Raw genomic sequence first — 25,517 nt, 5'->3', positions numbered from 1 at the left:
TGTTATCTGGGTCGTGAAGATCTTTTTTGTACAGTTCTTCTGTGTATTCTTGCCACCTCTTCTTAATATCTTCTGCTTCTGTTAGGTCCATACCATTTCTGTCCTTTATCGAGCTCATCTTTGCATGAAATCAGAGATACCAAAGGAACATTTCATGCAAAGATGAATCAAGTTAGTAACCCAAAGAAATAAGGCCTGCAGGGTGCCTATTCTAGTAGGCAGCTGCAGGAGCTGCAACAGGATTGAATTTTCAGGGTTAGTAACGCTAGAATATGCCAGATGAGGTGGCTGCTCATTGTTTAGGAGTAGAAATGCTTCAGTCAGTGGTGTCCAGTGTTCACAAATGCTAGCAGTGGTATCCTTTTGATACTAATCATGGTGTAATTTTGACTGTGACACCACAGCTGCTTAGTCTTCCTTGTTCCTGCCAATTGCCAAACATGCTTCCTCAGCCCTTTGGCAGATCTACTGGTTATCCAACTTCCTTTTAATTTATTTTCTATTTAAATTAACCAAAGATGCTTTCCTTTCTTGTAACTATGAATCCTAACTGATATTCTTTTTTTAATGTAGGTAGTTGAAAGTGACTGTATTCAGTAAAACATTTAGACATAGAGTACTGCTTAGAGTAACATTGTTGCCTTAATAATAGTCTAAAATGTTTAAAAAATTACCTTTGACTTATACATCAGGATCCATTTTTACTTTCATAGTAGTTTAGTGATAGTAGGCTGATCTAGCAATTGGTCTTGAATTCCTAATTAATTTTTTCTTAGGCAAATAGAAATGGGGATGATCTAGTACATAGAATTTAGTAAAAGCCATAAGATAATGTCCTGGATAATGGAAAATCAGGCTGGAATAAGTTCAATTGTTTTGTACATAAGAAGACTATATTTAGTTTTTGACTTATCCCTAATTATATTGATCTTTACAATGTGGAACTACTTATAAAATTGATGTTTATATTTTCTCTTTATAATCTGGATTGTTAAGTTTTATTACAGCATCTTCTTATATTTCTGAACTTTGAAAAGTCACTTCGTTTTCTGTGCCATAGTGTTTTAAGTTTTGAAGTGATGGAGAATAAACTAATCTGAAAGGTCCATTCTAGCCTTAGCATTTGATGAGTTAATGAAATGTAATTTATTTCCTTTTTTTCCTAAAGTTTGAATGCCAGCAGTATACTTATGGTGCAGCATGGAGCATGATAGATTGGATTTATTTTTCAGTGACCTCAAAGTGATCAATTTAAGACATCTGTTGGGAAATATGTAAATAATAAGTTCAGTAAGCAGCAGAGTCTAGGGGTATTCAGAACTGTCCTTCATGTAGTTTATGAAAATCATTTGGAAAAATGAACAACTCTGTTTATTCACAGTTAGCATGCTTAGAAGGAAGTAGAAGGCACTGATTTAAAATTTCCAAGCTAGAATTCTTGAATTTGAATCCTGGCTGTATCACTTATTAGCAGTGTGACCTTGGACAAATTAATTAACCTCTCTGTGTCTAGTTTCTTCATCAGTAAAGTGGGAGTAAAAATAGAACTTACCTTATAGAGTTGCTATGAAGATTAAATGAGTTTTTACATGTAAAGACTCTGGAGTATCTAGAATGATGCAAGATACATGGTACTCATTATTAACAATTTTATTGTCATGTTATTGCATAATATCATATAACTAGAATACATTATGTTATTTTATTTATAATTCTTAACTATTGAATTTGAGACCATAATTCATGTATGTCCAAAAGATACATTGTGTGTATTTGCTTACATTATCAATAAATGTTTTATAGCATTTCACTATTATTAATAGAGCAAATATTTTATAACTCTTAAATGCTGCATTATCATTGGGATTCAGTGCAGTTTTTGGCATGAAGGTTATGTGGTCTGAAGCACATCCATAATGACTAGCAGTGTTTTAAAGAAGTTCTGAGGTTTCAGATACACGTAGCTAATGTAACTGAAGTTGCTCTAATAATAAATTTAACATTTCGTTAGATCCTATATAGATTTTTATCTTCTCTCTATTCTGTGTTAATTTTAGTAGAATATTGAATTACAAGGAAAGGCAAAGAAAATAGCAGTGTTGACCTAGAATATTGCTATCAGATAAGAGTGTTTCAGTGATATATTCTTTCCAATGCACTGATTTCTCTGCTTATCTTGATTTTTATAACTGATTTATTTTATGCTTAATTATTCACCATAGGTCTAGAGTCTGTTTTATTAGTTCTTGGGTTTTTTATCCAGGAAAATTTTGTGAAACAGTATATATTTTATAAATAATTTGAGAGCATTTTTATAGTTTCTTCTCAGAAAATAATTATTGCTACTTTTAGATTCTAATTCCAAGACTTCAATTCAGATAAAATGGCAGTTGTTTTAGAGACCATTTATTTAATCATTGTAAAATAATGCTGCTTCCCTTTTCAGGACCAGGGTTCTGATCAAGCAGGAAAGGAGAAAGCAGAAGGTAAAGAAAAAATATTTTTATTGTGTCTCATAGTGTTACAAGAACAGTGATATTTTGGAGCATTTTTCCAAGGTTAATAAATTCACCTGAGTGAAACTGGAAGACCATCTTAGTTTCTTCATTCTTATAGATAGCTTAATTAGCTACCCTTTTTTCTCAGGCACAGAATTATGGAGCATTGTTGATTCTTGTCATCCAGTTCCAATATATCCCAAGTCCGATCACTTCTCACAGTTAGTACTATTAGCCCCCGTATCCACATGATTATCATTGGTTGCCCAGGGTACTATAACCTTATAACCTATCTCCTACTTTTTTTAGTGTTTTTTAAAAATAATTACATTGATTGTATTACATACTAAAGTTGGGCGTGTATCTTGCAAAAAAGTGATATATATCCCAAGGAAACTTCCATATGTACAGCTTGAGATATGTACATGCTTCTTTGGTTCTTTGTTGTTGTTAAATAGCAGACAAAATAGAGAGAGAGAAGAAGAAAGAGAGGAAGAAGAAGGACAGGGTACAGGGGAGAGAAAAGGGAGCACCAAATAAATGTCCAGGAGCAGTAGAATGGTTAAGCAACTTGTGGTATACCCAAGGTATAGCAGTGAAAATGTATCATCTGCATGCAATTATTGTAGATAAATCTCAAAAACAGAATGTTGAGCAAATGAAGAAACTCACAGAAAAATACAAGCAGTGAGATTTCATTTACAAAATGTCCTAAAACAGTAAAAATAGAGGTGAAAGTGAAAGTCGCTCAGTAGTGTCCGATTCTTTGCAAGCCTATGGCTATATAGTCCATGGAATTCTCCAGGCCAGGATGCTGGAGTGGGTAGCCTTTCCCTTCTCCAGGGGATCCTCCCAACCCAGGGATTGAACCTAGGTCTCCGGCATTGCAGATGGATTCTTTACCAGCTGAGCCACCAGGTAAACCCAAGAATACTGAAGTGGGAAGCCTATCCCTTCTCCAGCGGATCTTCCTGACCCAGGAATTGAACTGGGGTCTCCTGCATTGCAGGTGGATTCTTTACCAACTGAGCTACCAGGGAAGCCTCAGAGGTAGTAAAACTTAAAGAAAAGTTAAGGGAGTGATTGTGATGAAAGTAGGGTATTTGTTACCTCAGTGAAATGATGCCTTATTGTAAATTTAACCTGTTTTTTTTCTTGATTACTGCTGAGGCTGACTGTCTTTTCATTCAGATTTTCTGCTTCATGAGATACATTTCCAAGTATTTCTTTCATTTTTTATTTGGGTTTTTTGTCTTTTTCTTACTGTGTTTTTATATATCTAGGAATTCTTTTTCAGTTATATGTGTACTCAGTAGCTTTTATTTTTACTTTCTTACTGATATCTTTGAAGGAAAGTTCTCACTTTTAATGCTGTTGAATTTATCAAAAATTTTTTTGCTCTTTTATTCTTTTTTATTCTGTTCTTCACACAATTGCTAGCATGATTCTTTTTTTTTAGAAAAACACAAGCCAAAATTTATCATTTCCTTAAAAACCTCAATTGCTTTTCATTGCTTTTAGAATAAATCTGATTTAACCATAGCTTGACAATCCCAGGTGGTGTAGTGGTAAAGAATCCACCTGCCAATGCAGAAGATGTGGATTCAATCCCTGGGATGGGAAGATCCCCTGGAGTAGGAAATGGCAACTCACTCCATTATTCTTACCTGAGAAATCTTTTCTTGTCCTTCCATGGACAGAGGAGCCAGGTGGGCCATACATGGGGTCACAAGAGTCAGACATGGCTGAGGAGCACGCATGCGACCATAGCCTAAAAGGACTTAAAGGATCTGCATCCTGCCTGCTTCTCTGACCTTATGTTTCACTGCTCACCCTTTTTTTCATTGTATTTCAACCATAATGACCTTCTTTCTGCCATTCTTCTTCCCTGTCTCTGGAATAGTCTCCCTTGAGATATTTTGTGTCTGGCTTGTCAATATTTGGGTCTCAGCTAAAGTATCTGTTAGATTGACTTTCTCTGATCACTACATCTAAATAGCTTCCCACCCTCCAGTTACTCTTTCTTCAGTATTCCCTTCTATTTATCACTCTTTTCAAAGTCTGGTATTTTCTTATAAATTTATTGATTCTGTTCTCTTCTCCCACTCCATTAATATATATTCGTAAAAAAGGGATCTTAAACACTTTTAATCATTCTGTATCTCCTATGCCTAGAATTGTGTGTAACATAGGCACTTGATACTAAATAATCTATGAATGTAGTCTGTCCCCAGACTATTTTTTTAAAAAATAATCTTAAAAGTATTGGATCATTCTTTTGAACCTTTATAAGAAAAGACTCATGGCACTTTCCTAAAGGATTGACCTCTAGTCATGTCACTTTCTTACTCTTTGAAAATTTCATACCGTCCTTTGTCTCCTCAAGCCTCTCTTCCCCAACCCTGTTCTTTTTTCCTTGATACTAATTAGATGACCTTGTCTCATATTTCAATGGAAATAGAAGCTATCAGATGAGAATTATCTCACATTTCTACCACCAGTAGTATAGGAGGCTGTGAAATTTAGACTCTTTGGGCAAACTGCTAGTTTCATGGTTGACTTTAATTCGTTTGTAAACATATAGTGTGCCACAAGAATATAAAAATATTGTCATTTATTTGATTGCATTATTGCTTTTTATTATTTATGATTCTGCCTGAAACCATATAGTTGCTGCAATAACTTTCTATTTCTAATTATTTTAGGAATATTTTGAAAAGAAAAGGTTAAAATCAAAAATGAAATTACTGGGAGTTTTATCCCCTGTCAAAAATTCTACTGTCAGTTTAGACCTCCTTAACCTGTATATGGTAAATCAGATATCTTGCCAGAAGAAAATATCTGGTAAGTAAATTTTTCTAATACCATTTTTAAAATTTCAATGTGATTATAAGATTTAATTTTCTAATAAGTGTAATTTTAGAACTCAAAGGATGTGGAAAGGAAACTTTTAAAACTTAGTTGCCTGCTTAAATAAGAAGATTTGTTAATTTTTGCTTAAAATCTCTTATTCCTTAATCCATTTATTTTTATTTTTAGTTTATATAAATGTTATATAAAATTAATTTTATAAGGCATGGTTAGACTTATTACAGTGCAGCTGTTTCAGTTATTACATTATTCTGTCTTGGCAGTTAGTTACCAAAGTTCAGCTAAAGAGCAGGAAATAAATGTGTTTATTATCTTATACTATTTAGAAAATCTATTTAAAAAGGAAGAGCTGAAAAGATTTTTGTCTCAATGATTAGTTTCCTATCTCACAACATAAATAATTTCTCAGGCATTCTTGAGATGTTAATTGTAGTAGTCTTAATACTTCAAAATAAAGTTCATTTTGGCTTGCACTTTGATTCTTTAAGTAAATAAAAAAGTTTAATCAGACTACTTTTTTTTCTATCTCAAGGGACCTTTGTCTGATACTTAATTTTTAAAACAAGTGCTAAAATGAGAGCTTAAAAGAGTTCATAAATGATAGATAGAAATTGATTATAGTATTCTTAGTATCCCCTCTTTTCTTTTCTCTGTCATTTTTTGTTTCTCCCTCCACAGAGCAGTTTACAAAAGTAAAAACTTTTACTGTAGTAAAAGTAAATACATAATTCATGGACTTCAGGAATAAAATTTTTTGTTGTAAATCTGATTTTACTTTCTTTACTTATATAATATTGTTATCAACTGTACTCACATTTTACATTAGATCTTCAGATCTTAATCCTCATACAGCTCAAAGTTTGTGCCCTTTTGTCAGCCTCTGCCTATTTCCCCTTCTCTCTCATCCTCAGCCCCTGGAAACCACCTTCTACTCTGTGTTTCTATGAGTTCGACTTTTTTGTTTTTCCAAGGTTCCACATGTAAGTGATACCATGCCGTATTTGTCTTTTTCTGTCTGGCTTAATATTTTCAGGGTCCATCCATGTTGTCATAATTGGCAGGATTTTCTTCTTTCTCAAGGCTGAAGACTATTTTATGTATACACCACATCTGTTCATCCGTTGACAGACACTTAGGTTGTTTCCATATCTTGGTTATTGTGAATAATACTTCAGTGAATAATACTTCAGTGAACATGAGAGTGCAGATTTGTCTTCAGGATCCTTTTTCATTTCTTTTGGATATATATACCCAGAAGGGGTATTGCTGAATTTTGTGTTAGTCTTTTAATTTTTTGAGGAACCTCCATTCTGTTCTCCATAGTGGCTGAACCAATTTACATTTCCACTAGCAGTGCACAAGTGTTTCCTTTTCTCCACATTCTTGTCGGCACTTGTTATCTCTTGTCTTTTTGATAATTCCTTCTTACAGGTTTGAGAAGATGTGTTACTGTAGTTTTGCTTTGCATTTTCCTGATGATTACTAATATTGAGTGCCCCTTGCCATTTGTATGTCGTTTTTAGAAAAATATCTATTCAAGTCCTCTGCCCATATTTAAATTAGTTTTTTTTTTTGCTAATGAGTTATGTGAATTCTTTATATATTGTTGATATTAACCCCTTATCAAATATGTAATTTACAAATACTTTCTCCCGTTCCTTAGGTTGTCTTTTCATTTTGTTAATGGTTTCTTCTGTTATGCAGTAGCTTTTTAGTTTAATGTAGTCTCAGTTGTTTATTTTTGCTTCAGTTGCCTTTGTTTTGATGTCAAATGCAAAAAATTACCAAAATGGAGAACAAAGAGCTTACCCTTTATGTTTGCTATATTTTCTTTTAAGAGTTCTATAATTTTGAGTCAAACAGTTTTTACTTTTTTTTTTTTATTGGACCATGTGCAGCATATAGGATCTTAGTTCCTCAACCAGGGAACATCTTTATCTCAAACAGAGGGACACTGAGAGGAATCTAAATGAACAGGACTGCTGTTTTCCCCAATTTACTACACACTGTGCTTATACTCCTTTTTTGTCCTATCACATTCTCCATAACTTTTCCATTCTTCATCAAACCTCACGTAAAAATACTCAGGTTTAAACACTTCTTTGGGTCTTAATTTTCTTATGAAGTTTTCTATGTAAAACTTATATTAAATAAGTTTGTATATTTTCCTCTTGTTAACCCATCTTTTGTCACAGGAGCCCCAGGTGGGAGTTTAGAAGGGTAGAAGATAGAGGTATTTTTACTGTCCTTTAAAACAAGACTTTATAAGTAAGGCTCAACTGACATTCAGATAATGTTATGAACTGAATGTTTGTGTTCCCCCATCCAAATTGATGTATTGAAATTCCAGCTTGTAATGTAATGGTTCAGGAGGGACTTTTAGGAGGCAATTAGGTCATAAGGGTGGAACTCTCATGAATACAATTGTACCCTTATTAAAGAAATATCAACAACCTCAGATATGCAGATGATACCACTCTAATGGTAGAAAGTGAAGAGGAACTGAAGATTCTTTTGATGAGGGTGAAAGAGGAGAGTGTAAAAGCTGGCTTAAACCTCAACATTCAAAAAATGAAGATCATGGCATCCAGTTCCGTCACTTCATGGCAAATAGAAGGGCAGAAAGTAGATGCAGCGACAGATTTTCTTTTCTTGGGCTCCGAAATCATTGTGGACAGTGACTGCAGCCATGAAATTAAAAGACACTTGCTCCTTGGAAGGAAAACTATGAGAAGCCTAGACAGCATATTAGAAAGCAGAGGTGTCACTTTACTGACAAAGGTATGTATATGGTCAAAGCTATGGTTTTTTCAGTAGTCATGTGCTGATGTGAGAGCTGGATGTAAAGAGTGCGGCGTGCGAGAGAATTGATACGTTCAAATAAGTCAGCCCTAAAGGAAATCAACCCTGAATATTCATTGGAAGGACTGATGTTGAAGCTGAAGCTCCAATACTTTGTGAAGAACCAAGTCATTGGAAAAGACACTGATGCTGGGAAAGATTGAGGGCAAAAGGAGAAAAAGGCAGCAGAGGATGAGATGGTTAGATAGCATCACCGACTCAATGGACATGAATCTGAGCAAAGTCTGAGATAGTGAAGGACAGAGAAGCTTGGCATGCTGCAATCCATGGGGTTGCAAAGAGTTGAACACAACTTAGTGACTGAACAACAACAACAACGAAACCCCAGAGAGCTCTTTCTCCCTTTCTGCCATCTGAGAGCACAGGGAGAGAAGATGGTTGTCTGAGAAACAGGAAGCAGGCCCTCACCAGACACCAAATTTGCCAGCACCTTGATCTTGGACATCCCAGCCTCCAGACTGAGAAATAAATTTCTGTTTTTCATAATCCACCCAGTCTATGGCATCCAGTTACAGCAGCCTTGAAAGGACCAAGGTACTTAACTAAAAGGAAGGGCAGTGGTGCAGCTGGGCTTCAGAAACTGCTTGAATCAGAGGCTTTGAATTCAATCAGGATTCTTTTTCACTTCAGATATTAGCTTCATTCTCTCGGACTGCCTTCATCATTGGGGTTTAAAACATTACCTTAAAAAACCAGCCTTGCTCATCTCTCCTAGTTTTGCCATTAGAGAAATACTGAGAGATATTTCACCTGGTCCTGAACTTTTGAAAATTCCACTGAAGGAGCGTTGCCTTGCCCCAGGTCTTAGCACTGGAACAGTTACTCCTAAATAGAGGGAACAGTTACTCCTAAATAGAGGGAACAGTTCTTAATTCTTTTTGGGTTAGATGTCTACCCCTTCACGAATTATTTTTACTGAAAGGCAGGGTTTTATAAGATGGTGGAAAGTCTCCACTAGAACTGTATAGTTGATGCATGTGTAAGAAACATTTCCCAGAAAAGAAAAGTTGTTATAAGTACTGAACAGACGAAACAGAGACTTTTTCTATAAAGAGACACAAAGATTCTGCTTCTATAAATTTAAAAAATATAGTGAGGGAAATAGAGTTAATCACGAACAAGAAAGGATGGTAAGTGTTATAACCGAGAACCTATATAGTGCTATGAGAATGTGTAAGACAATATCTGATATGGTCTGGGTTTCAAGGAAGTATTAGAGGAAGAAAAAAGTAGAAGGGATTTAATAGAACCCCTTTCAAGAGGAGTATGTAAGATGATAAAGTAAAAAGAATGATTCAAAATATCTGAGATAGTATTGTAATGACTTCTAGCATATATAGAATACAGATGGTTTCAGTAAATTTCAAAAATGTGCGTTTATTTAATGAACATAGTATATCAAATGATGCTTTAAAAAGATTTTTTCTTATAATTTTTTATAAATTATATTTTTTTCATTCTAGAAACTGTGAGAAAACCAATGCATGTGAATATGAATAAAGACATAAAAATGCCCCTAAGAAAGCATGATATAGAACTTCCAATGTCACCTAACTGTGTACCATCTAAACTCTGCATTGATGATACAGAAAACAAGTAGGTTTTAGCTAGGTTATATTAATGTGTCTATCTGATGCATATTACATTAATATATGATATATATTATAACATCATACATTACTATATAGTATTTAAATGGTCATTATTGTTTTTACGTTTTACTCACTGGAAGATATACAGAGGAATTATTCTTCTATAATAGCTCCAGTTTTTGTTTGTTCAGCTACTATAATATCATTAGACTATTAAGACATTTATCAAATCACCAAATGTCCCTACTAAGATTTTGTACACATAGTTTGACTTTATCGTAAAATATCTCTCTTATAACAATATAATTTTTAGAAAACTCAATAATATGATCTGGAATGAATAGAGTTACTTATAGAGTTCCATATGTTTCCATATGTTTTCGTATTTGTATTTAACAGTATGAATTTTAAATAGATATATAAAGATGGTCAATTTTATTGCCATCTATATTTTTAACCTTAAAATTTTATTTTTGTTAGTGTATACTATCAAAGACTAGACACCAAGGAAGAACTTGATCCAGTTCAGGTGAGGTTTTTTTAAATTAAATTTTATAATTTTGATAGTTGTGATATGCCAACAAATGATATAAATTTTTCAAATACTGGAAAAACTTCATATTTATAATTATTCTTTTAAAAGTTTTTAATATAAGGAACCTACACCTTAAGAATATTTTAACCAGTTGCTTATGAGAAACATTTTGGAGTTCTGATAATGTAGATGAGGCCTATGTGTACATAATATTTGCTTATGCTTGTTACTGACAAGCTGTAAAGGATAGTTCATTCGGAGATTCCTGTTTTTGGTTCATGTGATCATTGAGTAATTAATCTCTTCACACAGTGATCAGATTATTTGATTTCATATGAAACTGTGATTTTCGATAGTCTTGTTGATCCTAGGATTATTTTTCAAAGTATTGCAAATGATTATTTTTTTAGCAAATTTTAATTTTTAAAAATTTTATTTACTTATTTTTAAATTGAAGTATAGTTGATTTACAATGTTGTGTTAGTTTCAGGTATACAGCATAGTGGCTTAATTATATATATATTTAAATTTGTTTCCTTTATTATTGTTGTTCAGTAGCTCAGTCGTCTCCAACTCTTGGTGATCCCGGGGACCGCAGCACACCAGGCTTCCCTGTCCTTCACTGTCTCCCAGAGTTTGCTCAGACTCTTGTCCATTGTGTCAGTAGTGCCATCCAACCAAGCATCTTTTAATTTCATGGCTGCAGTCACTGTCTGCGGTGATTTTAGAGCTCAAGAAAAGGAAGTCTGTCACTGTTTCTTATTTTTTCCCATCTATTTGTTATGAAGTGATGGCATTAGTTTTTTTAATGTTTTTCTTTATGCTGCTGCTGCTTCTGCTAAGTCGCGTCAGTCGTGTCTGACTCTGTGCGACCCCATAGATGGCAGCCCTGACCAGGCTCCTGTCCCTGGGATTCTCCAGGCAAGAACACTGGAGTGGGTTGCCATTGCCTTCTCCAATGTTTTTATAGGTTGTTACAAAATATATATTTTAAAGTATTTGTTTATATATTTATTTGGAAGCATCAGCTCTTAACTTGCAGCACACAAGTCATGTGGGAACTTTTGCTGAGGCCATGGACTCTCTAGTTGTGGCATGTGTGTTCTTCCTATGGGCTCTGGAGCACATGCACTCAGTAGTAGCAGCATGCAGGGTTAGTTGCTCTACAGCTTATGTGACCTTAGTTCCCAGACCAGGGATCAGACCCGTATCTTCTGCATTGCAAGGTGGATTCTTAACCCCTGGACCACCAAGGAAGTTCAAGTTATTACAAAGTATTGAGTATAGTCCTCTGGGCTATCCAGTAGGTTCTTATTGGTTATTCACTTTGTATATAGTAGTGCATGGGTGCTCAGTCATGCAGTCATGTCCATCTGATTCTTTGTGACCCACATGGACTGTAGCCCACCAGGCTCCTCTGTCCATGGAATTTTCCAGGCAAGAATACTGGAGTGAGTTGCCATTTCCTCCTCCAGGGGATCTTTCTGACCCAGGGATTGAACCCACGTTTCCTGTGGCTCCTGCATTAGCAGCTAGATTCTTTACCACTGAGCCACTTGGGAAGCATATGTGTATATGTTAATCCCAACTTCCTAGTTTATCCCTCCCCACTTTCAACGTTGGTAACTGTAAGTTTGTTTTCTATGTCTATGGGTCTATTTCTGTTTTGTAGATAAGTTCATTTGTATCTATTTTTTTAGATTCCACTTATAAGTGATATCCTATGATATTTGTCTTTCTCTGTCTGTGTTACTTTTCTTAGTATGGTTATCTCTAGGTCTATCCATGTTGCTGCAAATGGCATTATTTTGTTCTTTTTTATAACTGAGTAAATATATATATACCACATATTCTTTATCCATTCATCTGTTCATGGACATTTAGGTTGTATCTTTTCAAATTATGGTTTTTTTCAGATATATCCCCAGGAGTGGGATTGCAGGAGCATATGATAGCTCTATTTTTAGTTTTTAAGGAACCTTCATACCATACTCCAAAGTGAATCTGTAAATTGCCTTGGGTAGGGAGTCATTTTAACAACATTAATTCTTCCAGTTCAGGAACATGGTATATCTTTCCACCTGTTTGTGTCATCTTCAGTTTCTTTCATCAGTGTCTTACCATTTTCAGAGTATAGGTCTTTTGCCTCCTTAGACAGGTCTCTTTCTAGGTATTTTCATCTTTGTGATGTGATGGTAAGTGAAATTGTTTCCTTAATTTCTCTTTCTGATCTTCCATTGTGAATGTATGGAAATGCAATAGATTTCTGTATGTTAATTTTGTATCCTGCAACTTTACCACATTCACTGATGTGCTCTAGAAGTTTTCTGGTAGCATCTTTAGGGTTTTCTATGTATGAAAGTCTCTCAGTCATGTCTGACTCTTTGTGACCCCATAGACTATACAGTCCATGGAATTCTCCTGGCAGAATACTGGAGTGGGTAGCTGTTCCTTTCTCCAGGGGATTTTCCCAACCCAGGGATCAAACCCAGGTCTCCCACATTGTGGGCAAGTTTTTTACCAGCTGAGCCACCAGGGAAGCAAATATAGTGTTATGTCATCTGCAAATAGTGACAGTTTTACCTCTTTTCCAATTTGAATTTTTTTTTTAATTTCTCTTTCTTTTTTGACTGCCACGGCCAGGACTTCCAAAACTGCACTGAGTAAAAGTGGCAAGTGTGGACATCCCTGTCTTGTACCTGATCTTGGAGGAAATGTGTTGAGTATGATGTTTACTGTGGGTTTGTCCTAAATGGCCTGTATTATGTTGAGATATGTTCCCTCTATTCCCACTTTCTGGAGAGTTTTTATCATAAATGGATGTTAAATTTTATCAAAAGCTTTTCTGCATTTATTGATATGGTCATATGACTTTTATTCTTCAGTTTGTGAATGTGGTATATATTACACTGATTGTAGATATTGAAAAATCTTTGTATCCCTGGGATAAATACCACTTGATCATGGCATTTGTTTTTCAGTCGCTAAGTCGATTTTACTCTGCATCCCATGAATTGCAGCATGCCACGCTTCCCTGTCCTTCACTATCTCCCAGAGTTTGCTCAAACTCATGTCCACTGAGACTGTGATGCCATCCAACCATCGCATCCTCTGTCTCCCCCTTCTTCTCCTGCCTTCAATCTTCCCTAGCATCAGGGGCTTTCAGTCAGTTCTTTGTATCAGGTGGCTGAAGTATTGAATTTTTGGCTTTAGCATCAGTCCTTCCAATGAATAGTCAGGGTTCATTTCCTGACTATTGATCTTGCAGTCCAAGGGACTCTCAAGAGTCTTCTCCAGGACCACAATTCAAAAGCAGCAGTTCTTCAACACTAAACCTTCTTTATGGTCCAGCTCTCACATCCATACATGACTACTGGTATATGATCCTTTTAATGAATTCTTGGATTCAGTTTGCTAATACTCTGTTGAGGATTTTTCATCAGTGATATTGGCCTGTGATTTTCTTTTGGGGAGTACCTTTGTCTGTTTTCTGTATTAGGGTGATGGTGGCTTCATACCATGAGTTTGGAAGTGTACCTTTCTCTGCAGTTTTAGAAATAGTTTCAGAAGGATAGTTGTTAACTTTTCTCCAAATGTTTGGTAAAATTCATGTGTTAAGTCTTCTGGTCCTGGACTTTTGTTTATTGAAAGTTTCAAAGTTACAGGTTTAATTTCAGTACTTACAATTGGTCTGTCATATTTTCTATTTCTTCCTTGTTCATTCTTGAGAGATTGTACCTTTTTAAGGATTTATAAACCTGGGACCTGGGTCTCCTGCTTTGTAGGCAAATTCTTTACCGTCTGAGCCACCAGTAAAACCCAGCAGTCTCTTGTGGTCCTTTGTATTTCTGTGGTGTTGGTTGTAACTTCTTTTTCATTGCTAATTTTATTGATTTGGGGCTTCCCTGGTGGCTCAAACAGTAAAGAATCTGCCTGCAGACCCTGGTTTGATTCCTGGATCAGGAAGATCCCCTGGAGAAGGGAGTGGCTACCCACTCCAGTATACTTGCCTGGAGAATTCTATGGGCAGAGTAGTCTGATGAGCTACAGTCCATGAGGTCACAAAGAGTCAAACACAGCTGAGTGACTAACACTTTCACTTTATTGATTTGGACCCTTTCCCTTTTTTCCTTGTTGATTCTGAGTAAAAGTTTATCAATTTTGTTTATCTTTTCAAAGAACTAACTTTTAATTTTTTGATTTTCTGTTGTTTTTTAGTGTCTACTTCATGAGACTTATGAATTCTTTCCTTCTACTAATTTTGGGTTTTGTTTATTCTTCTCTCTCTAGTTGCTTTAGGTATAAGATTAGATTGTTCATTTGAGATTTTCCTTGTTTCATGATATAAACTTATATCACTATAAACTTCCCTCTTAGAGCTACTTTTAGCAAATAAAATTCTATTCAATTAGAAAATGAACAGATTGTGATTGAAGTTTGAAATATTAAGATCTAAGGCTATGGTAATGTTTATCCTTTCTTGTCTTTAAATTGCTAAAGTTTTTTTTCTTTTTTTAAATTTTATTTTATTTTTAAACTTTACAATATTGTATTAGTTTTGCCAAATATCGAAATGAATCCTCCACAGGTATACCTGTGTTCCCCATCCTGAACGTTAAACTACAGAAAGATAAAAACAGTGATACTAAAATCTCTTGAAAATCTCATCAGCTGTCCTGTGTATTAATGAAACTGAGGCTTTCCATTTTTAGGAGATGTCATGTAGTAGAATGGGACCTGAGGGTGTAGAGGACCAAGAATGATAAAGTCCAGTGAAAAGGAGCTCTTCAGTATAATCTTAGCTGATAAACTCTCTGGTCCTAATAAGTCTTGTCAATTGCTGATTGACTTGCCTTTCTTTCCTTGGAACTTTTTCTGCAGCTCATGACCTTTTTTGCTTCTATTTTTCACTTTTCTCATCTCTCGTTTATACATTTTGGCAAATGAAATGATTGTGTCTTTCCTGTAGTTATCACAAGTCATGGGTTCACATAGAATGTTTTAACCTCAGTTCAACAGAACAGAAAACTGCATTTTCGCTCCACTATCTTTTTCAGCAGAAGTATCTTCCATTGGAAATACTATAAAACAAAATTTCATTCCCAGAATAGTACCTAGTCTTCAGAAAGTTGCATATAAAAAAAGGCAGGATGAATAAGTGTCTTTGAATCGAAGGTTCTTAGCATTTTGATACCATTATATTTTATGATACGTTCTTATTTATAGATTTTAAAATATTAGTTGTAACTTGCTGTAGATATAGTCACAATAGGATATAAATTAGGTATAAAGTTCCTCTTAGGGCAAAAACATTAATTTTCTGCACTGTAGGAAATTATGAATTCAAAAACTGAAATGTTGTTTAAAAATATTTGAAAAAATCATTTTTTAGTAAAATTGATAGTGAAACTGAAAATCGTTTAGTGTGTTACATAATAGTATGACTGTAATCACAGTAAATGAATAGTTGGTGATGTCATGGTGGCCCAGTAGATGTGTTATAGAAAGGGTCCTGTGAATAGCAATATATAACTTCAGTGATATCATAGTAGCCTATATTAAGTATGAATTATGATGACTTGATTCTTTTCATGATTTGACAGATGCCAACTGGGTATATGCATTTCAGTTATAATTACACAAATATGTAGAGATGTGTAATGCTAAAATGTTTAATTATTTATGCACTAAGGTTAATACTAAAAATTCAAAATTTAAAGTTCTGAAATGTATCTTTCATAGAAAATGCCAAGAAGTGATTTTTTATTAAATTTACATAGATTTAAAAAATGAAATTATTAAAGATTACTGTGTGTGTGCTTGTGCTTAGTCACTCATTTGTGTCTGACTTTTTGTGACCCCATGGACTGTAGCCCACCAGCCTTCTCTGCCCATAGTATTTTCCAGGCAAGAATACTGGAGTGGGTTGCCATTTCATCCTCTAGGGGATCTTCCTGACCGGAGACTGAACCTGTGTCTCTTGTGTCTCCTGCATTCCTGGCAGATTCTTTACCTGCTGAGCCATCAGGGATTATTGTAATAATATATAATGATAGTGAGGAAAATGGTTATATAAATGCTGTGTCTTATTAGAAGGAATATTTATTTTGAATTCCTCTCAATTTTAGCATGCAGTGGTTTATGCCATATTTATTATTTATAAATTAATTTACAATTATAAATTTATTAGTTATAGTTATGGTATTTTATAGCTATGTAATATACACCATGATTCACTTTTATTAAAGTATGTTTTCTGTTTTTCAGAAAAGAAAAATTGAAGTACTGATATTATGTTTCAGTGATATGTGTTAGCCTTATTAATCTAAGAACCCAATAATTTTTGAAGGATGCAGTGAAAAATATTCCATTATCTTTCATTTTGTATTTATAAGACTAAAACTTGCATCCTAGATCTGCTTAAAACTCATGCTTATTCTTTTAAATAATTTATAGGCTAGAGAATGAAATGCTCTATAATCTATTTAAATAATCTCCTACTAATAGATTATAGATTAGTGATTATCTGCAGAAGGGTAAATAATGCAATACTTAATAGAGCAGAAGACAGCAACAAGAGTCTTTTATACCTGTCCAAGGCATATTGATCAGTCCTGGGTGTTCTTTGGAAAGAATGATGCTAAAGCTGAAACTTCAGTACTTTGGCCCCCTTAGGCGAAGAGTTGATTCATTGGAAAAGACTCTGATGCTGGGAGGGATTGAGGGCAGGAGGAGAAGGGGATGGCAGAGGATGAAATGGCTGGATGGCATCACCGACTCGATGGATGTGAGTTTGAGTGAACTCCGGGAGTTGGTGATGGACAGGAAGGCCTGGCGTGCTGCGATTCATGGGGTCGCAAAGAGTTGGACATGACTGAGCGACTGAACTGAACTGAACTGAAGGCATATTGTCACGTTGTGAAGTTTTAGTGAAGTATTTAATAGTTTATTTGGAGGGATTTGAAGAAAAGTGAGAAGAACTGAAATGAAATTATAAGATACAAAGGAAAATTGATTGAAAAAAAAAAGAAAAAAATTTGGTCTGGGACTCACTTCTCACTGCCCTGGAGAAGTTAATATTTGAGCCAATATATAATATTCCCCTCTCTTTTGATTTGTTTGTGTGTTACTCACTCTGAGGAATGAATTTGTCTCTGTGCTTCTGCCACTGTTTCTCTGACACTGAGATGTATTATAAGACTTTATTTTCAATTTTCCCTTACTTTAAACCTTTATATTTTTTTGAAGCCTTTCAGTATCTCTTTTTGTCTCCCTCTCTCTTTTTTTCTATTTCTGTCATTGATTTTATTTGGACTTATCTCTATGTTTCATGGCTTACAGATAAATATGTACTGCAGATGTAAATTATTATTGCTGGATAGATTAATGTTGAGCCAATAAAATATCTTTCCACATTAATAAATGGATTATTTCAATTATTTTTCTCAATAGTCTTCCAATCCTTTCTGCATTTTGCACTCAATGATATTGATATTCAGAAATATTAAAGTAGCAGTCTAAATTTTTACTCAGTAGATGGAAAAACTGAGTTAGGTATAGCTGTTTTCTTGAAAAGATTACGTGATTTCTATGAGAGAAATTTAACTTTTATTTACTCAGATCCTGGTGTTCTGGGTATTTTTTAACCAGTGTAAAATATGTAGCTCACCATAGTATCAACTGTATTATTTTAATAATCACTCAAATACTGATATGCTTTCATTGTTAGAAACTTTTATTTTCAATAGGGTGCAATTATTTTCTTTTAGATTAAAATAATACATTTTTTGAATATATGTGTATTCACTTAAATGGCATTTTATAATAAATAATTTAAATTGTGTATCTGTACATTACCATTTTGGCAGCTCTTCCTTTCTTTTTCAGCTCAGTAATGTTAATTATTCTCATTCCTTGGTTTCTAAATTAAATGAAAATCAAGATACTTTCAATCCATCATATGAAACAGCACAATCTGGACCATTATTTAAAAGATTAAACAGGTAAGCAAAGATGTTGAAGGTAATAAAGAACCTGTAGCATTTGTTTCTTAAATTATTAATTTGCTTTTAACAGACACAACTATTTTTAGTTAGAGATATAAACAGACCTAAATATTACTGCCAGAATAAAAACACTATCAATAAAATATAGTATTTCATTAAATCACTTTTAAATAATTATTGTCGAATTGACCTTTAACTAATTTATTTAAAAAAATATTTGGGGCCAAGGTGTTTTGCACCCGTTTTATAATTTCCATGAATTACTAGTTTCCTTTACTGTGTCATATCATATTAACTTCTTTTTCATATCTGGTAGTTGATCAGTGCCCTATTTTTATTTTCTAGATGTCTGTATATAAACCCTAGTTTTTTTTTTTTTAATCCATTGAAATTGTCAAACCAGTTTGAATTATTTCTTGTTAATTGTGATGAGAAACCTTGACTCTGCAATCCTATCCAAGTCTTCATATTAATAGATAGCACCACTATTCACTCAGTTGCTTAAGCCAAAATAAAAGTTGTCCTTGATTTCTTCCTTTTCTTTATCTCTCAATATACATTTCACCAACAAAGTATTGTCATTTCTGCATTCTAAGAAACCTTAATATTATTTACTTATGTTTTCATCTCTAATGGTTCCATCCCAGTCTAAGCAAACACTGCTTCTTGCCTGGAGAATTGTAAAAGCCACAAAACACTACTTTTTTCTCTTTGTTCTGAGATTTCTCAAAAACAACTTTATTAATGTATAATCAACATATAACAAACTGAACTTACCTAAAATGTGCACTTTGGTAAGTTTTGGCGTATTTTAAAAATAATGAACTTACTCATCGTCTCCTGTAGTTTCTTGGGCACCTTTGTAAATCCATTCTTCTGGTCATTTCACATCACTTACTCCCATCCCAAGGCAAACGTTGATGTGATTTCTGTTACTATCGATTAGTCTGTAAGTGGCATTATACAGTATGTTTTCCCATTTTTGGTTTTTTTTTTTTTCACTCAGCATAATTACTTTGAGATTCATCTTTGTTGTTTATTGTGTGTTCAGTAAATCCATTTCTTTTTATTGCTGAGTAGTTTTCCATTGTATGAATATAGCAAAATTTATTCATCTGTTGATAGACAGTTGGTTTTTTTCCTTCCAGTTTTGGCTATTCCAAAATGAAGCTACTATGAACATTGATGTTGAAATCTTATTTGAATATATGTTTTCATTTCTGTTGGGTAAATATCTACAGGGCTTCCCTCATAGCTCAGTTGGTGAAGAATCTGCCTGCAATGCAGGAGACCCAGGTTTGAGTCCTGGGTTGGGAAGATTCTGTGGAGAAGGAAATGACAACCAACTCCATATTCTTGCCTGGAGAATCCCATGGACCAAAGAGCCTGGCAGGCTACAGTCCATGGGGTCGCCCAAGAGTCAAACATGACTTAGCAACTAAACCACCACCAGATATCTACATATGGAATGGCTAGTGTATGTTTAACATTTTAAGAAACTGGCAGACTTGTTTCCCAAGTGATTTGTGTCATTTCTACATTCCCATCAGCAAAGAATGAGAGCTCCATTTGCAGTACATTCTTGACAACACTTGGTATGGTTAGTCTTTTAAAATTTATGCTATTTTAGTCAACATGTACTGGTATCTTATTGAGATTTTAATGATGTTGGCATCTTTTCATGTGCTTACTAATCATTTATGTATCTTTGGTGAAATGCTTAGCTTTTTCACTTTCTTAATGGTGTCTTCTTGATACCAACCTTTTTTTTTTTTTTAACAAAGGTTTTAATTTTGATGAAATGCAGTTGGTTAATTTTTTATTTATGAATCATGCATATGGTGTCAAAGCTAGTGAATCTTTGCCTGAGGCAAGGTTATGAAGATTTTCTGTTCTGTTTACTTCTGTCTTGTGGTTTTCAATATAACATTTTCCACTTTGAGTTAATTTTTTATGTATGGTGTGAGGAACATTAGGATATGGTGTGATGAAATAAGGAACTAATTTCATCATTTGCATTTATGGAAAGAAAAGAATATCTTTACCCCATTGAGTGCTTTGAGACGTTTGTTAAAAATTAATTGACAAAAGTATAAATTATTTTCCCCTGTAATCTCAGTTCCGTTCTATTGAAAAGTCATGTCTGTTTTTATGTTTGTCACACTGTCTCAACTACTAAAGCTTTACCGTAAGTTTTGAAATTGGGAATTGTATTAGTCCTCCAATTTATTCTTCTTTTTCAAAAATGTTTTAGCTTGTCTTAGTCCTTTGCATTGTCATATGAATTTTAGGATCAGCCTGTCCATTTCTGGGGAAAAGGAAGTTTAATTTGATTTTTATAGGGATTGTTTTGAATCTTTAGACCAATTTTGGGAAAATTTTAACATTTTAACAATAGTGGCTCTTCTAATCCATGAACATGAAATGTTTCTAGTCAATTTTTGTTATATGTATGTCATAAGAGCTTTATTCTTAATAGCCCCAAACTTGAACTAACCGAGATGTCCATTAAGAATAGAATATTACATGATATTCATATAATGGAATAGTACACAGAAATGAAAAAAGTGAGCTACTAATATATGTCATAGCAAGCAAGAATATGCATAAATCTCAACACAAAAAGAGAATCATTGTATAATTTAATTTATATGACATTCAGACAGCAAGCAGAATAGTGGTTACTTTTTGGAGGTGTGAACTTAGAGGGCACGAGAGAACTTTCCAGTGTACTTGAAGTGAGCTTTTCTTTCTCCTCAGCTTTATTGACCTATAATCTGATGAATAAAAATTGTATGTATTTAAGTTGTCTGCTCTGATGATTTAATAGGCATACACATATTCAAATGATTACCACAATCAAGCTAATTGACACATCGATCACCTCACATAGTTACCATTATTATATGTATGGTGAGACCATTTAAGATCTATTCTGTTAACAAATTTCAAGAGTAAATGTAGCATTAAGACTATAGTCACCGTGTTGTACAGATCCCCAGAGCTTATTCATCTTGTGACTGGAAATTTGTACACTTGGACCAATATCTCTCCATTTCCCCCACTCCCTCAGCCCCTAGCAACCATGATAGTACCCTCTGCCTTTTTTAATTTGGGATTCTACATTTAAGTGAGATCTTACAGTATTTTTCTGTGTCTGGTTATTTCACTTAGCGTAATATTCTCCCTGTTCATTCATGTTGTCATAAATAGGAGAATTTTTATTTTTAGGGATGAATAATATTCCATCTTACTTAACTTACATCCTTTTTTTCTCAGTAATTACAATAGTTTTCTATGTAATGAAATTAATTACAGTAGCTTTCGATAAGCCTCATGTTTATATTGTTAAATAAGTATTTTATTCTTTTTATGCTGTTATGAATGGAATTATTTTCATTTAAAAAAATTTTTTTGAGGTATAGTTGATTTACACTTGTTAATTTCTGCTGTATAGCAAAATGACACAGTTAAACATATATATTTCTTTTTCATATTCTTTTCTGCTATAGTTTATTACAGGTTATTGAATGTAGTTTCCTGTGCTATACAGTAGGACCTTGTTTATCCATCCTATATGTAATAGCTTGCATCTACTAATCCAAAACTCCTAATCCTCCTCTCCCCCAAACCCCACTTGGCAACCACAAGTCTGTTCTCTATGTCCATGAGTCTGTTTCATAGATAGGTATGTTTGTGTCCTATTTTAGATTCTACATATAAATGATATCATATGGTATTTGTCTTCCTCTTTCTGACTGACTTTGCTTAGTGTGATAACATCTATGTCCATCCATGTTGCTGCAGATAGCGTTATTTCATTCTTTTTTATGGCTGAGTAATATTCCATCATATATATTTAATATATATCTTTTTATCCATTCCTCTGTCAGTGGACATTTAGGTTATGTCCATGTCTTGGATAGTGTAAATAGTACTGCTACAAATATAGAGGTGCATGTATCTTTTGAATTATAGTTTTATCTGGGTATATGCCCAGAAATGATATTGTTGGATAATATGGTAATTCTATTTTTAGCTTTTTAAGGAGCCCCTCCATACTGTTTTCCACAGTGCTGTACCAAATTACATTCCTTCCAGTAGCAAAGGAGGGTTCCTTTTACTCCACACCCTCTCTAGCATTTATTTGTAGACATTTTAATGGTGGCCATTCTGACTGGTGTGAGGTCAGAAGTTTTGATTTGCATTTCTCGAATAGTTAGAGAAACTTTTCATGCACCTATTGGCTATACATATGTCTTCTTTGGAGAATTGTCTATTTAGGTCTTCTGCCCATTTTTGAATTGGGTTATTTATTTCTTTGTTACTGAATTATAAGAGCTGTTTCTCTATTTGGGAAATTAATCCCTTGTCAGTTGTATCATTTGCAAATATTTCCTCCCAGTCTATAGGTTGTCTTTTCATTTTGCTTATGGTTTCTTTTGCTGTGCAAAAGCTTGCAAGTTTGATTAGATCCCATTTGTTTATCTTTGCTTTTATTTCTGTTGCCTTGGGAGACTGACCTAAGAAAATACTGGGTAGAATTTATGTCAAAGAATGTTTTGCCTGTGTTCTCTACTAGACATTTTACAATGTCTTGTCTTATATTTAAGTCTTTAGGCCCTTTTGAGTTTATTTTTGTGTAATTTGGAAGGGTGTGCTCTTAATCTTAACTTCATTGATTTCTGTGTAGCTAACTTTCCCAGTACTGCTTGCTGAAGAAACTGCCCTTTCCCCATTGTGTATTCTTACCTCCTTTGTCACAGATTAACTGTCTGTAGTTGCATGGGTTTATTTCTGGGCTGTCTACTCTGTTGTATTGATCCACATGTCTGTTTTTGTGACAGTCACATGCTGCTTTGATTTCTACAGCTGTGTAGTATTATCTGAAGTCTAGGAGAATTACGACTCCTGCTCTGTTCTTTTCCTCAGGATACTTTGGCAATTCTGGGTATTCTATAGTTCCATATAAGTTTTAGGATTATTCATTCTAGTTCTGTGAAAAAACATCATGGGTAATTTAATAAGGATCGCATTGAATCTGTAGATTGCTTTGGATAGTATGGCCATTGTAACAGTATGGATTCTTCCAACCCAAGAACATGGGGTATCTTTCCATTTCTTTGAATTATCTTCAATTTCTACTGTTAATGTGTTGTAGTTTTCAGATATGTCTTTCACCTCCTTAGTGAGGTTTATTCCCAAGCATTTTTTGATGCAGTTTTGCAAGATAATGATTTTTTTCATGTTCCCTTTCTCTTATTTTATTGTTAATGTAAAGAAATTGAACCAATTTCTGTATATTAATCTTGTATCCTGCTACTTTGCTGAATTTATTAGTTATAATAATTTTTGTATGGAGTCTTTAGTGATTTCTATATATAATATTATGTCATCTTACCATCAAGTGGTAAATTGACAATTTTGCTACTTCCCTACCAGTTCAAATACCTTGTATTTCTTTTTCTTTTCTGATTGCTGTGGCTGGGACTCCCAATACTATGTTGAAGTGAAGTGATGAGAGTGGGTATCCTTTTTTGGTTCCAGATTTTAGCATAAAGGATTTTAGCCTTTCACCATTGAGTATTATATAACTATGAGTCAGACATAAATATTTTGTATTATGTTGAAATATATTCCCTCTCTACCCTTTCATAAGGGTTTCAGTCATGAATTGATGTTGAATTTTATCAATTTTTTTTTCTGTATCATGTGGTTTTTATCTTTTCTTTTGTTGATATATCACATTGATTTGTGTATGTTGAACCATTCTTGTAATTGTGGGATGACTCCAACTTGGTAATCATGTATGGTCTTTTTTATGTGTTGTTGGATTTGATTTCCTAAGGTTTTGTTGAGAATTTCTACATCTATGTTCATCAAAGATACTGGCCTGTAGTTTTCTTCTTACTGAAAAAACAGTGGGTCAGCAGTGAAATCAAAGAAGAAACTTAGAAAATACCTTGAGGTTGGGTTCTCTGGTGGCTCAGTGTTAAAGAGTCTGCTTGTTAATGCAGGAGACACAGGTTTGATCCCTGGTCCAGGAAGATCCCACATGTCATGGAGCAGCTAAGCCCATGTGCCACAACTACTGAACCAGTGGTCTAGAGGCCAGGAACTGCAACTACTGAGCCTGTATGCTTCAATATGGACTCAGTACTGAAGCCTGCATGCCCTAGAGCCTGTGCTCCACAACAAGAGAAGCCACCATAATGAGAAGCCCATGCCCACAATGAAGAGTAGCTCTGGCTCGCTGCAACTAGGGAAAAGCCTGCACAGCAATGAAGACCCAGCAAAGCCAAACATTAATTAATTAATTAAAAAATACCTTGAGGCAAATGACAAAACACAACCTTACAAAATTTATGGAATACAGCAAAAGGTGTTCTTAGAGGGCAGTTCATAGCAATACTGGCCTTCTTTAAGAAACAATAAAAATCTTAAACAACACAACCCACCACCTACAAAGAATTAGACAAAGAACAATACCATGTTCATGGATTGGAAGAATCAATATAGTAAAAATGAGTATACTACCCAAAGCAATTTATAGATTCAACGCAATCCCTATCAAGCTACCAACAGTATTCTTCACAGAGCTAGAACAAATAATTTCCCACAATTTGTATGGAAATACAAAAAACCTCGAATAGCCAAAGTGATCTTGAGAAAGAAGAATGGAACTGGAGGAATCAACCTACCTGACTTCAGGCTCTACTACAAAGCCACAGTTATCAAGACAGTATGGTACTGGCACAAAGACAGAAATATTGATCAATGGAATAAAATAGAAAGCCCAGAGATAAATCCACACACATATGGACACCTTATCTTTGACAAAGGAGGCAAGAATATACAATGGATTAAAGACAATCTCTTTAACAAGTGGTGCTGGGAAATCTGGTCAACCACTTGAAAAAGAATGAAACTAGACCACTTTCTAACACCATACACAAAAATAAACTCAAAATGGATTAAAGATCTAAACGTAAGACCAGAAACTATAAAACTCCTAGAGGAGAACATAGGCAAAACACTCTCTAACATACATCACAGCAAGATCCTCTATGACCCACCTCCCAGAATATTGGAAATAAAATCAAAAATAAACAAATGAGACCTAATTAACCTTAAAAGCTTCTGCACATCAAAG

General features: G+C 34.3%; 1 protein-coding gene across 1 annotated transcript in view; it reads left to right on the top strand.

Annotated features, from left to right (window-relative positions):
- REDIC1 (regulator of DNA class I crossover intermediates 1) overlaps positions 1–25,517 on the top strand; it is an 83,528-nt gene that overhangs the window by 15,675 nt on the left and 42,336 nt on the right. Inside the window, exons 2-6 of the mRNA XM_070789272.1 lie at positions 2,447–2,486; positions 5,204–5,342; positions 9,695–9,827; positions 10,304–10,352; positions 18,246–18,361. Coding sequence (XP_070645373.1) covers positions 2,447–2,486; positions 5,204–5,342; positions 9,695–9,827; positions 10,304–10,352; positions 18,246–18,361 — 477 coding nt within the window. The remainder of the gene's footprint in view (positions 1–2,446; positions 2,487–5,203; positions 5,343–9,694; positions 9,828–10,303; positions 10,353–18,245; positions 18,362–25,517) is intronic.

Source organism: Bos indicus, chromosome 5 (genome assembly GCF_029378745.1).
Source record: "Bos indicus isolate NIAB-ARS_2022 breed Sahiwal x Tharparkar chromosome 5, NIAB-ARS_B.indTharparkar_mat_pri_1.0, whole genome shotgun sequence".
NCBI classification, from domain to species: domain Eukaryota; kingdom Metazoa; phylum Chordata; class Mammalia; order Artiodactyla; family Bovidae; genus Bos; species Bos indicus.
This window is presented reverse-complemented; position numbering and strand designations above follow the sequence as displayed.